This window comes from Protopterus annectens, chromosome 6.part0, assembly GCF_019279795.1.
Source record: "Protopterus annectens isolate FY-2018-M chromosome 6.part0, PAN1.0, whole genome shotgun sequence".
In the NCBI taxonomy this organism is placed as follows: Eukaryota; Metazoa; Chordata; order Ceratodontiformes; family Protopteridae; genus Protopterus; species Protopterus annectens.
Genome location: NC_056737.1, coordinates 261,741,260 through 261,756,237, shown reverse-complemented (window position 1 = coordinate 261,756,237; position 14,978 = coordinate 261,741,260). Strand labels below are relative to the sequence as shown.

Sequence of the window (14,978 nt, the reverse complement as noted above, 5' to 3'; positions counted from 1 at the left end):
CGCGACCTGTTTTCTCTCAGTTTCAGTTCAGTAGCAGATAAAATGTCTAGAGCTAAAAGTTTTTTGTATTGTCTTGGAAGAGAAGTAATTACTAAGTTTAAGATGCAGAAGTGCTTTCTTGCTTTATGACTTCCTAGCAGCTGCACAGCTCTGAGAAAACATCTGAGAGATATGTATTTTTCACACAGAGATGTTAAATTCTGTTAGTTTCTGACAAAAAGGGGTTTAGCCTGGAAACTAAAGTCAGGTGACAAAAACTGATCTCATCCAAGCTAACCAAGCAGTAATATTTGATATTAATTTAAGAACTTTTTCTCAGAGAGGGCCTGTACATTTTGTATTTTGTCTTTGACTTAACAAGAACATCCACTTATCACCACCTTCTGCACTTGCATAGTAACTCTTTTAGATATAGTTAGGAATATAGTAAAGATTAGTTTAGATGTTTTCTGTATTTATTTGAGACTGTCCTGCAATGTTGTTTTAAATATTTCCTGTGATTTTGAACTCTGAAGTCGCTGTGAGTACATATTTTGTATGGTCTTGTTCTTTTCTTATTTATTATTAAATATATTTAAAGCTATCTTTGTGGCTGATATTTGTGAGACATATTTAAGCTCTTAGATACTTGCATACCTATTTGGTGACACTGTACAAGCCACTCCCAAGTAGCCTTGCTCTTGGCCAGACTACCATTTGTATTAATAGTACTATTACACAGTAGGACTGGATACCCTTTGTTAAGGGCCTTAAAGTAGCTGATAAGTAGTGGTTGGTGGCAGTGGAAACTACCTTATAGTCTGGGCAGAAGAGGGCATAGCTAGTAAACTTGTGCCAGCCTTTCCCAGGTGTGTGTGTGTGTGTGTGTGTATGTGTTTGTATATAAATCAAACCTCAAAGTGTGTGTGTGTGTGTGTGTGTGTGTGTGTGTGTGTGTGTGTGTGTGTGTGTGTGTGTGTGTGTGTGTGTGTGTGTGTGTGTGTGTGTGTGTGTGTGTGTCAGCTACTTGTGCAGGGGTATGAAGCACTGGTTGGACAGAGAGTGTGCTGGAGGTTTTGGCTTAGCCACTCAGTTGAGATCTCGACCCTATAGATGTGCCAGTGGGTGTCTTTTTGGGGATCTAGAGAAAGAGGGAGAAACCAGTCCCAGACTGACTGTGATTTCTGTGTGCTCTTAAGGGAAATTGCTCTTTACTATGTGTGTGTATTTGTCATCCTCCGAGTGTGTACATTCCTCATTGTTGCTAGTGGTAAGGATTGAGGCTCCTTGATTACTGGGCCAGTGCAGGGGCATCTCAATTATCATAATATGAAACTCAAAGCACTATCATCTTGACTTAGGTGGTCATCCATTAACTGCTGTTACAGATCACAAATTGTTAGAAATAATCCAAAGATCAAACTACCAGGCAGAATGGAAAGAGGAACTTAATGCCACAATCATAAAATTTCAGGACATTATACAAAAATGAGAATGACAATTCTTCAGACTGCACTTCTAGACATCCTTTACCTGTCACTTCTGAGTATCTAGTTGTCTAGTTAATCATAAGGTAGCCAAAACTATACACAGGTGACATTTTGACAGCTGAGGCCAACCCATAGACAGGTTTGTTACCTTACTCCCAAGATGAATAACTTCAAATCTGATTATAAAAGAAGGGAGGAATACAAAGCATAGATTCTTGCAGGTGGTGGTTTGCACCTATAGGAAAAATTAATTTGGTGTTTTTCTATTGAATGTTTTTTCAGCCAGTGAGTATTTTCAACCACTTTACTATCAGCTGATCAACATAGACCCTATCTTCTGTATAAAAGAGCAGGCAGGCAGTGGTATCTGTGGAAAATGTAAACTTTAGTACAAAAGACTGTACACCAGAAATACTCTAGAAGGAATTCAAGAAGAAACAAAGATACTGTGTTAACAGCTGTTAAAGATATTTGCCAAAGAAGTACATGGAAGACACTGGGAGTCAACGTTGTTTTTCCTGTGTTAAAGAAACTTGTGAACTGTAAGTCAGAACTGAGTATGTCACCATGTCTTGATTTTTATGCTAAACGGCATGGCACTCATGTTACTCTGCAGAACAGAGCAGTAGAGCCTGCACAAGAATCACAATTTATGTACCTGCAGTTTAAAAAAAAAATCTGCGGTTACAGAAAAGGTGAGGTTCCTTGATGATGCATGTAAGACCTTCTACATAACTGTCTTTATGTCAAGCAGCTGTGCCAGTTAACAGTTTACGTTAACAGTTGGCAGAACTAGTTAAGATGACTCCAATCTCAAATTTGCCATGGTCTTAACTGAGCAAAGATTCATATGGCCTTCTACTGTGTGTAGAATATTCACTCTCAGTTACAATGTTTGCAGCATGTGTCCTCTAATAGAACATACGTGTTCCACAAATGTTATTACTGTGTGGTAGACACAAATCTTTTGGCTTCTCTGAATTTCAGACATCTTGAGAACATACAATAGATAGTCTTACTTGTACAGTTTAGCAATATCATGATTTTTTCTGAATACCTAGGATTCTGGAGTCTACATGTCCTCCCTGCGATCGACTGAACATTAAAAAAGATGCAGGTGTGTGTGTGTGTGTGTGTGTGTGTGCGTGCATGCGTGTGTGTGTGTGTGTGTGTGTGTGTGTGTGTGTGTGTGTGTGTGCCTTCTCTGAAGGTTGGGCACTGGGCTGGCAACTCAACACCGTAAAATTCACTGCCAATCATAAGCAGACCCGTGATCCACTGTGGCGACCCCTAACTGGGAAAAGCCAAAAGACTTTGAAACCTATGATTACATTTTAGGAGAGTTACTCTATTGTGCAGCAAGCAAATGTACTGGTTGACAGATTTATGAAGAATGTGTTGTGTGACAGTGGAGTTAGTATATAAGAGCTGTGGGAGTAAGGGGCACATGAGAGAGCGGGGGGGGGGGTCTGCAAAAATGCTTATTTCTGTTATTGCAGTTGAGTTGTAGGGAAAGTGTGTTCTCAAACAGTTTTGATCAGGCAAATTATTTGCAAATGATCATGCATCAAATTTTCCTGTGAGGGCAAGTCAGCATCATGCTCTAAGCCAGAGATTATCCCATTCTTGTTGCAGATGTATCTTGAATTCAAATACAGTAACCTGTACAAGATCAAAGGAGGACAAGTCCTACAGACCTTTTAAAAGTGGCAAATAGGATAAGAACCAAGGGTACAACAAAATCATAGCTCATCCACAGTGATCTGTATCACCTGAGTGGGGGATAAGAGGCCCTAGTGTCCGCAAAGGGCATCTACCTAGGAGTGACTACAAAGACTCACTTATAGTATCCACCCATGTATTCATAAAATATATGTCTACAGAACAGAAATATAGAATCGAGTAGTCAAGTTTGGAAAAAGAGTTGGAACACCATCACACCACTGTATTTTTCTGTAATATATTGTGCTCTTGCTGTGGCCAGTTAATGGCTGAAAGACATCTTCAAACTGTTCACTTGTCTGGTTAACAAATGTAAAACAAAATAAGAATAAATAAGCAGCATCCCTGTCATAGAAGAAAGACCCTGATATATGAAATTATAATCAAATGAAATAACATTAAATTACATATAAACAAATAAAGTGAGAGAAACAACAACAGACAAATAGGTACTTAAAACTAAAAACAGGGTTTTCTTACAAATGTCAAAATATAAGACTAACCAAGTATGGAACTATAGAGAATAAAATAAAATAGAGTAAGAAACAACACAAAACAAGACAAGACAAAAGTGTTCATGGGTTGTTTTGTAATTAAGTCAAATGGGTAATGGCACACAGGAATAATTAAAAAAAAACAAGATAAAATGTCAAAAAAGTCTCAAAAGAAAGTATTCCAATGTCTTCCAAAGGATTTCCTTAAATATAAGCCTTGTGCTTTAGAAGTGATGACTGAACAGTGATTGCAAAAATACCAGTTGTGAGGACACATGGCATAAAATCTAAAATAAGCAGAGGAAAATATTTTAAAGTACAGCAATACAAAAGGATGTATAGATACCTTATAAGATTGTAAAAAAATGTGACAACCATATCAGACAAACAAGACTGAAGAATTTGCAGTGTTCCTATTTAAATTCAAGTGGCTATAGTGTCAGAGGTCCGTGTGATTCAGTCAAAACAGTGGGAAGGAGCTAGTACAACTAACTGGAAAAAATGGCCACTCACAGTTCAGTAAAAGCCACTACACAGCAACACTGATGAACAGACAAAGCACTTACAAAGATACATGTCTCTTGAGTCATTGCCCTGAGATCCCTAAACAGAACAGACAGCAATTATTTCACGGTAAAAGTCACTTCATCAGAACCCACAACCTCTTGATGGTACTGTAGCTTCGTGGATAAATAAAATAAAAGGTGTAGGGCACAGAAAGCTGGAGCAAAGTGTTGTGTAATGATGGCTTCAGCCACAAAGTGAAAAATATGGGGGAAACTGCCAAAACAGTCTCCTGTGGTAATGGTATGAATATGCCTTAGTACAAGAAATCACAAAAAGTATTCAACAGGTTCACAGTGTCCTATGTGTGCTGAAATTCATTAGTAGCTTATTAGAAGAGCTAGGTCTTAAATAAAAATGGCAATGGCTATATATCAAACAATTACTTGTAATGCAGAATTATCCAATATTAATGTTGTGGAAATTATATATTTTAATACCAGCTCAGCATAAACTAAAACAAGACTAATAAGCAGACAAAACAGTGGCTAAGCAGCCAAGTACCACTATCATGTTGAAATCATTTACCATACTGGATGTACGTCTGTAGTGCTGCTGCCAACGTCTTTAAAAAATTCCATAGTGTAAATGTTAATTGAAATCATCACATTGTTTTGTGAAATGCAGTAAGACCAAGCCAAAAGCTAAAGATGAAATAATATGCTTATAGCAAAAGGAAAGTTATGTATTTGTTTGAAGGTAGGTGACTATATTTTGTTTAAAGCAGGCAAGAAATAAACATTTGCCATATTACGGACTAGGGTCATATGAAATTGTGAAAATAAATGTGTTTATAGTCAGTGAATCTAAAACTGGGTAGGATCTACTCAGAAATCTGAAATGTTGCAAAAAAAAAAAAAAAAAAGTACCCAGACTTGGCTTAGAATCCAGCCATCAGGTGTCCCAAGAAACTCTGCAACATAACATTGACTCTTAAAAGCTAGAGATTTCAAAGATTCAGAAAAAAGAAACACATTTGAAAGACTACGTCCATGTTAAGTGATGTGAGTACAGATTATCAGTAATGCACAACACACAGAGATCTGTTAATGTTTAACATGTAAATTCTTTTGGATGATATATAACAATACTTTAACATATATTTCAAATATTTAAATGAAATGTTGCATTTTCTAACATAAATGTAGAAAAGAGAAGAAACCACTACTCCATAGTATTACAGAAGCAATATGTTCATAGTGTTTCATTTTTTTAAATGAAGATACAAATTTTTAGCATCTTTTATCTCTCTGCTGAAAACAGATAACTCCCTAACAGAATGAGTTTAATTAAGCATTAATATAATTAGCTACTTATTCTGCCTTGAATATTTCTGTTTGGAGCAGTACCTTGTGAGCCTGCTGCTGAACAAGCCCTCTACCTGTCTTCATGGTTGGAGAAGATACCTTGTTATGCTCTCACACATCAAAGGGGAAAACTCTTTAAAAGTCTGCCATTTTCCTGTGTTGCTGTGATCATGGCATAAATTTAAGTAAATAGAATACGGATGCACTTCCACAAAATGCTTGGCTTCTACTACTTTGGGAGGAGCACTTTCAATCAATGTGATTTTGATGAGTGGTGACACAATGAGTTGTTCAGATAATTTGAGCACAAAAGTCTAAAATAAGTTTTCATCAGAATTTTGCCATAGTTTTGAAAATAACCAGGTAGTTAGTATGTTCCTGAGAGTATTCAAGGACAACTCCATACTAAATACAACAGTTCTTTATCATAAAGTGCATTTTTCTCCCTACAAAATAGTCAATACATTGTAGTATATAGGACTTCCAAGATGTCTGCACATTGAGTAATAGCTTAATTCTAGCTGTCCCAGTGTGAAAACATAAACTCACCAGAGAAAGCCAGTGGACTTATATTTCTGGGTAAATTTCAGTAACTGGCTAGTAATTGCATTGCCAGGATGCCAGGAAAAAAATAAATATGGAGGACCTGAAAGAAAATCAACTGCAAAAGTTGAGGAACAAACACTGACTGGGAAGAATACTGTAACTGTTCAGCAAAAAGCAGGGCAAGATACAGACATGACTTCCAGTAACTTAGAGGAAAGTATAAAGCAACTGCACGCAGACCTGATTTAAAATAAACAAAACACTGATGGAGTATATCAACTCAAATAACAAAACGCTGAAAAATGAAATAAGCTTTAAACAGATATTCAGATGATGTGATAAAACTGGAAAAATCTGAGGCTGAAATGAAGAAAAGGCTGGCTGAACATGAACCTGCTTAAGAAGAGATGTTTCAAAAAGTAATAGCATTAGAAAACAGAGCACATATGCAAAACCTGAGATTTTCTGGTGTACTAGAGAAGCTGGAAGGAACAGACTGGATTAATTTTATGAAAGCACAAATAAGCAACTGGACTGGTATTCCACAGCAGGAGTTAATTGAAAGGGCACATTGTGTGTATGCTCCAAACCAGGCTATGAGAAAGCAACCTAGACCTTTAATAGTAAAGATGCAATCCTGCCAGGAGAAGGAATTGATTATGACAAAACTGTGGCAGAAGGACAAAGTACTGAACATGGGAGAGAGCAGAGTGTGTGTGTGGAGAATGATTACTCACTGTATACCAGGCAGAATAGGAGTAGATGTATTCCATTATTCAGGAAATGTTGAGAAGCAGGCTTGAGTTTCAAACTGCTGTACCCATCTATCTTCAAAATATTCTTTCCTGGAGGGACAAAAACATTATTTTCGATGCAGTACATGCTAAGGAAGAAATACAAAAGTTTGACCAACACAAAATGAGCTGTGAAACTGAAGGTGATTCTGCTTCTTGTTCTTCTGGTAATAAAGACCACAGGGAGACTGTAACAGTGAAATCTTTTGAAATGTTTCAACACAAAATGCTTGACAGAAGAAAAAAGCTCAAGACCTGACTAGAGGAATAGAGTACATTGGAAATGAAGCAGAGACAGGATTTGGGAGATGGAGATGAACAGGGATAAAACCAGTAACTTGTAAAGTTACAAATGTGGGCTTATAAAGCAATAATTATATTTGTGAAATACAACAGAATAAGAAAATCTGGAAATATTGAACTTTTATTGACTTGGTTAAACTTGTAGGGGACTCTAAGGCATATGCCCTTCTTCATGCCATTAATGTTCGGAGAAATACTTAGGAGAGGTGAAGAGGAGGGAGAAAGTTAACTGTAAATAAAACATTTTTTTCTTATTAGTAATATTTTTATAATGCATGATTGTATTTGAATGCTATAAAGTTTTCCCAGTTATTTTAAGTGTAATGTGGAAGCTATGGTAAACAGTTGCTCCTGCTTTTCTTCTACCTTCTGTCTTTCTCTTTGTTCAGTTTTAATGGAAAATGCCTTAGAACTAAAAACAAATCTATTTTTTCACTCTATCTCTGTTTTCTGAGTTATTTTAACATCTCAAAATCACTCTGGCTGCTTCTTAAAAAAATGAATATGTTTTCTGCAAAATGTCATTGGGGCTTGACATATCAACGTGATCTAATTTTTCTTCAAGCCTTTCTCTTCCCCATAATCCATTTCAGGTATGCTTTATATGAGTCATTATAGACATAAGGAAGTAGTAATGCATTCATATTCCATTTATATATAATGGGATTAGATTAGTGTCAGTCAATGTCATCTTATATACTGTCTGTAACAGGGCTGATTCTTTTTTTTTTCTTGAATGTCCCTCATTTGTATGTATCTCAGTGCTTGTTTTTATAGTATTCTAAGGAATTATACAGCTGCAAACAAAATAGTTGCTAAATTCCAGGACTTTGTTCAAAGTATCCTTTTGTAGTCCAAGATGAGTTGACAGCCCCTGCCCCTACACTTTGGTAAATGTGCTGATACTTTACAAGACTTACATGAAAAAATAATTTCTGACTTTTCTCTAAATGTCACAGACATCTGTGATACTACATTCAAGTAATCTTAAAATGTAAAGTAGCATAAACAAACAAAGTTTAAAGCTTAGCATTTCAAAACCATGATGCTGCTTATTTAAAATTGTCAAAACAGATGACAGCTGCCTTTGAACCATTGATTGATATAATTGCTCTGTTCTGCTATGAAAGGTATAGCTACATTGTAAGCAACTGTGAATTGGTGTAAGTTTTTGTCTTCTCTGCAGTAAAGATAATGGAAAACAGTTTCACACCTCTCTGTCTTATTTGCAGCAGCCTGCGCTCTTGACTACAAATGTCTCTGTATCTGTGTTATGTCATGCAGGTGCAGAAAAATTCATCTGCAACTTATGAGAAGTTAAGCTTAAAAAAGTGGGTGGTTTTTCCTTTCCTTAGATGCCAAAGTGAGGATGGAAGTTTTATAAAGTACAAGCAGGTTTCAGGTACCTACATATTACTGGAATCATACTGTAGGGAGACAAGCAGCCTAACAGTTGAGTTAAACTGTAGGGGTAGGTGGAGTTTAATTTAAGAAATGTAGGTACTGCAGTATAGAAAAAGAAGAAAAGACTGGTCAAAAGAGCATGACAAAAAAAATGTATGTACTTTTTCTCATTATTGCATAGGGTAATGTCTGGATTAAGGCCCTTAACTTGATCTAGTAACACGTTTTAAGATAAAACAAGTGAATGAAAAAAAACATTGAATATTATAAAGTTTTTTTTCTAGCAAATAAATGTATGCTTTGTAGCAACTCTGCAACTGCAGACAATCTGATAAAGAAACATTACTAGGAGATTATGCTTTCTGAAAGCCATTAAAGTGCTTTCCCAGCTGTGAGATTTATAAAGATAAGACAAACCAGACAGCACTTAGTAGAAGAACAGGCTACACTATGCATCTTAGCATGGATAGCCTGTCTTTTAGGTTAACTCAAGTCTGTGAGTGTGGCTGTCAGTTTGGGACACGTTCCTATTAGGAGGGTAAAACTTCAATATTTGAAGATGTACATACTTTTGTGTGTTAGTATTAAGTTAATAGGTTTTAGGGGGTATTTTGTGTGTGTGTGTGTGTGTGTGTGTGTGTGTGTGTGTGTGTGTGTGTGTGTGTGTGTGTGTGTGTTTTTTTTGTTCTTTTTTTGAGGGCTTTCAATAAAACAAAACATTTTGTAAGATGGGACATAGGCTTAAATGGATATGACAAGAAATAACTGTATAAAAGGTCAATCTGCCAAACAGTGTATGCCTATAACACAAAAGCTGGAACTTGACACTTAAACTGCTATTCATAAAAGGCGAGAATAATAACTTTTTAAGACAATGATGCTTTCTGTAATGTCTTTAAATATCAATGGTCTCACAGATAAATGCAAAAAAGAAAGAGTAATGAACTATATTAAATATCGAGTGCAAATAGTTATGCTACAGGAGACACACTTGGAAAGAATTAACGTGAATTTGATAAAGAAAGGTTTTCAGGATGGTTATTCAGCAGGATACCTGGGACAAAGAAAATGATGAGTACTTATATTAATTGCAAAATGAACTCCAATAGTGATAAAAAGAGGACAAAAAGATAGTAATGGTAGACATGTAGTGCTGCTGGCAAGGGAGGAGGATTACAACTAGTGTTTGTTTATATTCCACATAAAACTACTATAATGGAGCTTAAGGAAATTCTGGGAGAAACTATCAGCTTTTAGCAAGGAATGTTACTTATAGATGGGCACTAGAATTTGATTTGCAGCAGTGACAATGTGTCTAGGGAGCCCAGAAGGGAAAATATAACAAAGGATGGTAGATTTTCGAAGAAATTTATGAACATATTTGGCATAGAAGATGCAAATTCAGTACTAGGAGTCTGGAGTGAATTTACATATTATTCCCCAAGATACAAACATTGGGCTAGGCTAAAGAGAATTTACATTGCACAGGAACATGGGCATGTAATTGAAGGTGTTGATATGCACCCAATAACTATTTCAGATCATGATCCAATGATAACTAAAATAAAAACACAGAGTAATGAAATAAAAATGAGACACTGGCGCTTTCCCACCTATCTGTTGAAAAGAGAGGAATTTAAGGAATGGGTAGTGGAAATTATTCAGGAGCTATTACAGAAGACAGACATTTCTTCTGAAAATATAGCTAGGGAGTGGAATAAAAGTAAAGTGGAGTTTACAAATAGGGTGGGAATAAAAGAAAGGGAGATATGATTAAGAATTAACAAGAATTATTAAAAGGGATTGACAAATGTTAAAGTAATAGAGAATGGGGAATTTCACAGAACAAGAAAAGGAGCAAAATGCTAAACATAAAATAAGGGGCTACCTCAGTAATATGCATGACTTTAGAAAGACTGCTGTTAAGCAGCTGTTTTTTCATAATAACTCTAGAGCACAAAAACATTTAGCACAAGGACTCAGGAAACAGAAAGTAGAAAGGGCTGTCACCAAGCTTAGGGAGTGTATAACAAGGAAGTTAACAATAGATCCTGTAAAGGTATTAGAACTATTTTGGAGATTTTATGAAGGTCTGTATAAAACAAAGAAATATGGAAATTAATAAAAGGCACAAATGGAAATGTTTATGGAAGAATTAAATATGTCAGAGTTAGAGATAGATGATGCTCAATTGTTAATAGTTAGGATAGGATGAGTTGAGATAAAAATGGTGATGTTTAACCAATCTGCAGGAATGTTCCTATGAATAGATAGTATTCCTGTGGAAGTTTAGAAGCTAGGAGTGAAAAAAACTTATAAAGATCTGGAAGGTTTTGCTAAACAGTATTTTAAGAGAAGGAGAAGTACCAACATCCTGGAAGAAAGCAGGTGTAATACCTAAAGAGAGTAAAGACCTATCAGATCCTGCTTCATATAGGCCCATTTCAATATTAAATCATGATTATAAAGTGTTTGTGTCTATAATGGCTAAAAGAATGACAAAAGTGATGCCAAAATTGATAGATATGGATCAGTATACTTTTGTGCAGTGGAGGCAAACATTTGACAACATTAACAGAACATTGATGAGATGCCACATAAGTGGGACTAATAGATTTGTAATTGATTGACTCATTCATGGACCTTCCTTACCTGGAAGAGCTGCTAGTGTCTCCATTCATTCTAGCAGAATTGCTCCTATGGAAAGAAAGAGAGAGAGAGGCAGTCTGTACAACTTTTCGAATAATGCAAGAAGTATTCCATTTTCCCTGACCCTTGTCACTCAGTGTTGTCCCTTCTGTGCCCCCTTTTAAAAGCTTCTTCATCTTTCCACTTCTCTCTCTTAACCCTTACCACCTCTTCCCAAGTTAGAATTTTCCATTTTCATTCCTGTGCAAATATTTTGTACTCGGTCAGTAATTCTGATTAATTACTTCTTTACACTTTACACCTTTTTTATACTATTCCACTGTACCAGTCCAACTTTCCTTGTCTTCTGTTTTTATCTTCCTAGTAATTTTCCTTTTCGGCTCTACTTAGGGTTGCCTGACTTTGCCCATGTATCGCCAAGTTCCAGCTGACTAAAGTCTCAACTCTCTTGAGTTCAACTCCATGGGAACTCAACCTGATGAAAAAAGAAAAAGAAAGTGTTTAACTGAGAGGGACAAGCCCTTTTGAACCCCCTTACTTGAGGATGGAAAACTGCAGAACCCCAAACTTTTGTATATCAACTTCATAGTTGCAAGTTGCAAACACACAAAGAAAAGTGAAATACTCATAAAACAAAGGAATCACTGGTGGTGTACAGTTAGAAACCATATCAGCAGTGATTTCCTATCCAGAGCAATAACCAGGGAGATCAATGTAAGGAATGGTGAACTGAAGCAGGTGGACCCTCACCCAGTTCTGACATGACAATGCATGTCTGATAACCTCAGCCATATTTTCTTAAACTCGTTTTACTTGTCCCTCCCTCTTTCTCCCATTTCTCATCCTCTTGTTTGTCTGTCTTCTTGTCTTTATTGTACTGGTCTTTCTAACCAGGTTGCATGCCTAATCCATTACTATACACAGTGATATTCTTTTATTCATCCCTGATTAATTTCCCAGTTCATTAATATTTTTTTCTTTCACTACTCCTTATTTACTTCCTAGTACAACAATATTATACCTTACCCCCTCTAACACTCCTCTGTAGATGCACCAGCCTTTCATGTTCTCCTGACATCATGCTCCCTGATGTTCTCCTTATTTATATAGCACCAGGCATTACTTCTTGTTCTTTTCCCATTAATTTCCAAGGAGGCATAAAACATGCTTAGATATAACTGTCACCTACTGATTTTCTCTCATTTGCATCCCTATTCCCCACTAATGAGAACTTGGCCCAGGATGTTTCCTTTCATTGTCAGTCTCTATGTTCTCTAAGAACCATACCTCAACCTTGAGACTGGGCAGTTCCCATTTCAATGAATGCTAAACTGAGTTTTACAGCACTATACAGCTCTTCTTTCCCATCCTTTTTTCTCACATGACCTCTTCTCCATCCATTACCTTTGAATTAATACATATATATATATATATATATATATATATATATATATATATATATATATATATATATTTACACATACACACAAAATATGAAATCATCAAATATTTCCTCAATTCATATTTAATACCATTAATATTATACCCTCCTTGTATACCACATGCCTGTATTATATACCTCATTCCTCATATTCTTGTTCTACACCTTATTCTATATCTGATATGCATTCCTGATATCTTGTTCATAGCTACATAGATGATTACTAGTGTAATAGGCCCAGAGGGACTTTTTAAGCTGAGACATGCTTTCCAAATTTATGAAACAGGTTTTCATCCCATATGTTTTATAGAAGTTTTATCTACCTATCTATCTATCTATCTATCTATCTATCTATCTATCTATCTATCTATCTATCTATCCATCTATAGGTTCCTATGTGATTACAAGGCTAATGACTCAAGAGGATCTTTGTCCATTCTAATTTTATAAACACCCTGAGTTCATCACCATAGCCCAGTTTGTATCACAGTGATTCAGATTTTTGAAATGTCCATGTCTGTTTTACAAAGCTCACCACAGAGCTGACTTTTTATTTTGTTTTCAAATATTATGACATTTTCTCATGTTATACTCCAACCACCTCTATCCTCTCTTCATATTTCCTTCCTTAGTTATTCTTCCTTACTCCATCTGCCATTTAATTGCCTTTCAATTCATTAATTGCAAAATCTTCCATGTACATGTCCCTGTTTCAGAAATGTTATAGATGTGTAACGCAGTTTAAATGACTTCCTGACAGTTACAAAATGTACAGCTGCAGATGGGATCATCAAATCCACCCTATATGCAAATTACTGAATTTACTAGTACTTCATTTTTAGAACACACTTATCCTGATAATCATCATGTTCAGGCTCACCACATTGTCTAAAAAATAAGGTTCATACTGCTACCCAGTTGTCTTTGTTTTAACTCTTGCTGTGAAAAAAAAAACATTTTTTATGTGTAAATGGAACTCTAGTCATCAGATACAATACCCAAGTTGCAAATCATTTGGTGCATTTAACAAACCAGCTTGGCTTTGATTTCTACATCATCTAGTTATTCTTATAATTAGTTACAGTAGTGCTGAATTCTGATGAAAATAAATGTTTATTATAATATACATTATTTGGTTATGATTTTGGTGAAGCAGCAGCTAGCATAAGCTGGTTTCCTTGATCAAAAGATATTATACATCCACCATTATGTGACACAGTGCCCAATAAATGGCAAAATATTCTATCAGTTATTTAAGGTCACACTAGAATTTTTAGAGTCTCTTTTTCTTTCCATTTAGTAATGTTTATAAAGACACACATGGCATAAGTATACTTATAAAATATATGTCTACACCTATAAAATTCTTCTATAAATAGTACAATATTCCACCAACAGAACATTTTCCATTGATTAGAAACCAGCTTTTTGCAACATACACACACACACACACACACACACGTATATATATATATATATATATATATATATATATATATATATATATATATATGTATATACACACACACACACACACACACACACACACACACACACACACACACACAAAATAAGTCTGTGTATGAATTCCGCAACTTTACAATGTTTGTTAAATCAAGAAAGAGAGCAGAAAATAGCATAGGTAACAGTCTGGTTTCCAGTAAGGACTGGCAAATTGTCCATGTACCACACAAATAGAGAAGTTGCCTTCCTTCAGAAATATTTCCTTACAATCAGGCTGGGTTTCTGTGAAATTATAGCATAATTGTATATTTTGCACTTCCAAACATTATCAGTTTGAATTATTTTGTGTTCCTGTCATACAGGTGATGGACCTTTCCCAGGTGTGATTGACCTCTATGGTGCTATTGGGGGTCTTGTGGAGTACAGGGCATGCTTGATAGCTAACCATGGCTTTGCTACAATGGCGTTAGCATATTTTGACTATGAAGATTTACCACCAACACTAGAATTAATGGAACTGGAGTATTTTGAGGAAGCAGTGCAGTATTTACAGAGCCACCCAAAGGTGAGTTGTATACAGGTGTCTCCTACATATATTTATGTATGTTATTTATTTATATTATTTATCTATCTGTTTTTGTTGAATGGGAAAGTCCAACTGGGCAGAGCCCATTTTCACCGGAGGCTCGGGAAGAAAAGCTCCTCCACAGTACATTTATATTAAAAAGGGAATTTCAGACAGTTCTCAGAAAAACAACAGTTACATTTCTCATGAAACAACAAACATAATTACAAGACAGGTATATATAGTGAAATATTTA

General features: G+C 35.7%; 1 protein-coding gene across 1 annotated transcript in view; it reads left to right on the top strand.

Moving 5' to 3' along the window:
• LOC122804249 (acyl-coenzyme A thioesterase 1-like) overlaps window positions 1–14,978 on the top strand; it is a 279,559-nt gene that overhangs the window by 180,466 nt on the left and 84,115 nt on the right. The window contains exon 2 of the mRNA XM_044074008.1: window positions 14,520–14,722. Within this exon, the coding sequence (XP_043929943.1) occupies window positions 14,520–14,722 (203 nt within the window). The remainder of the gene's footprint in view (window positions 1–14,519; window positions 14,723–14,978) is intronic.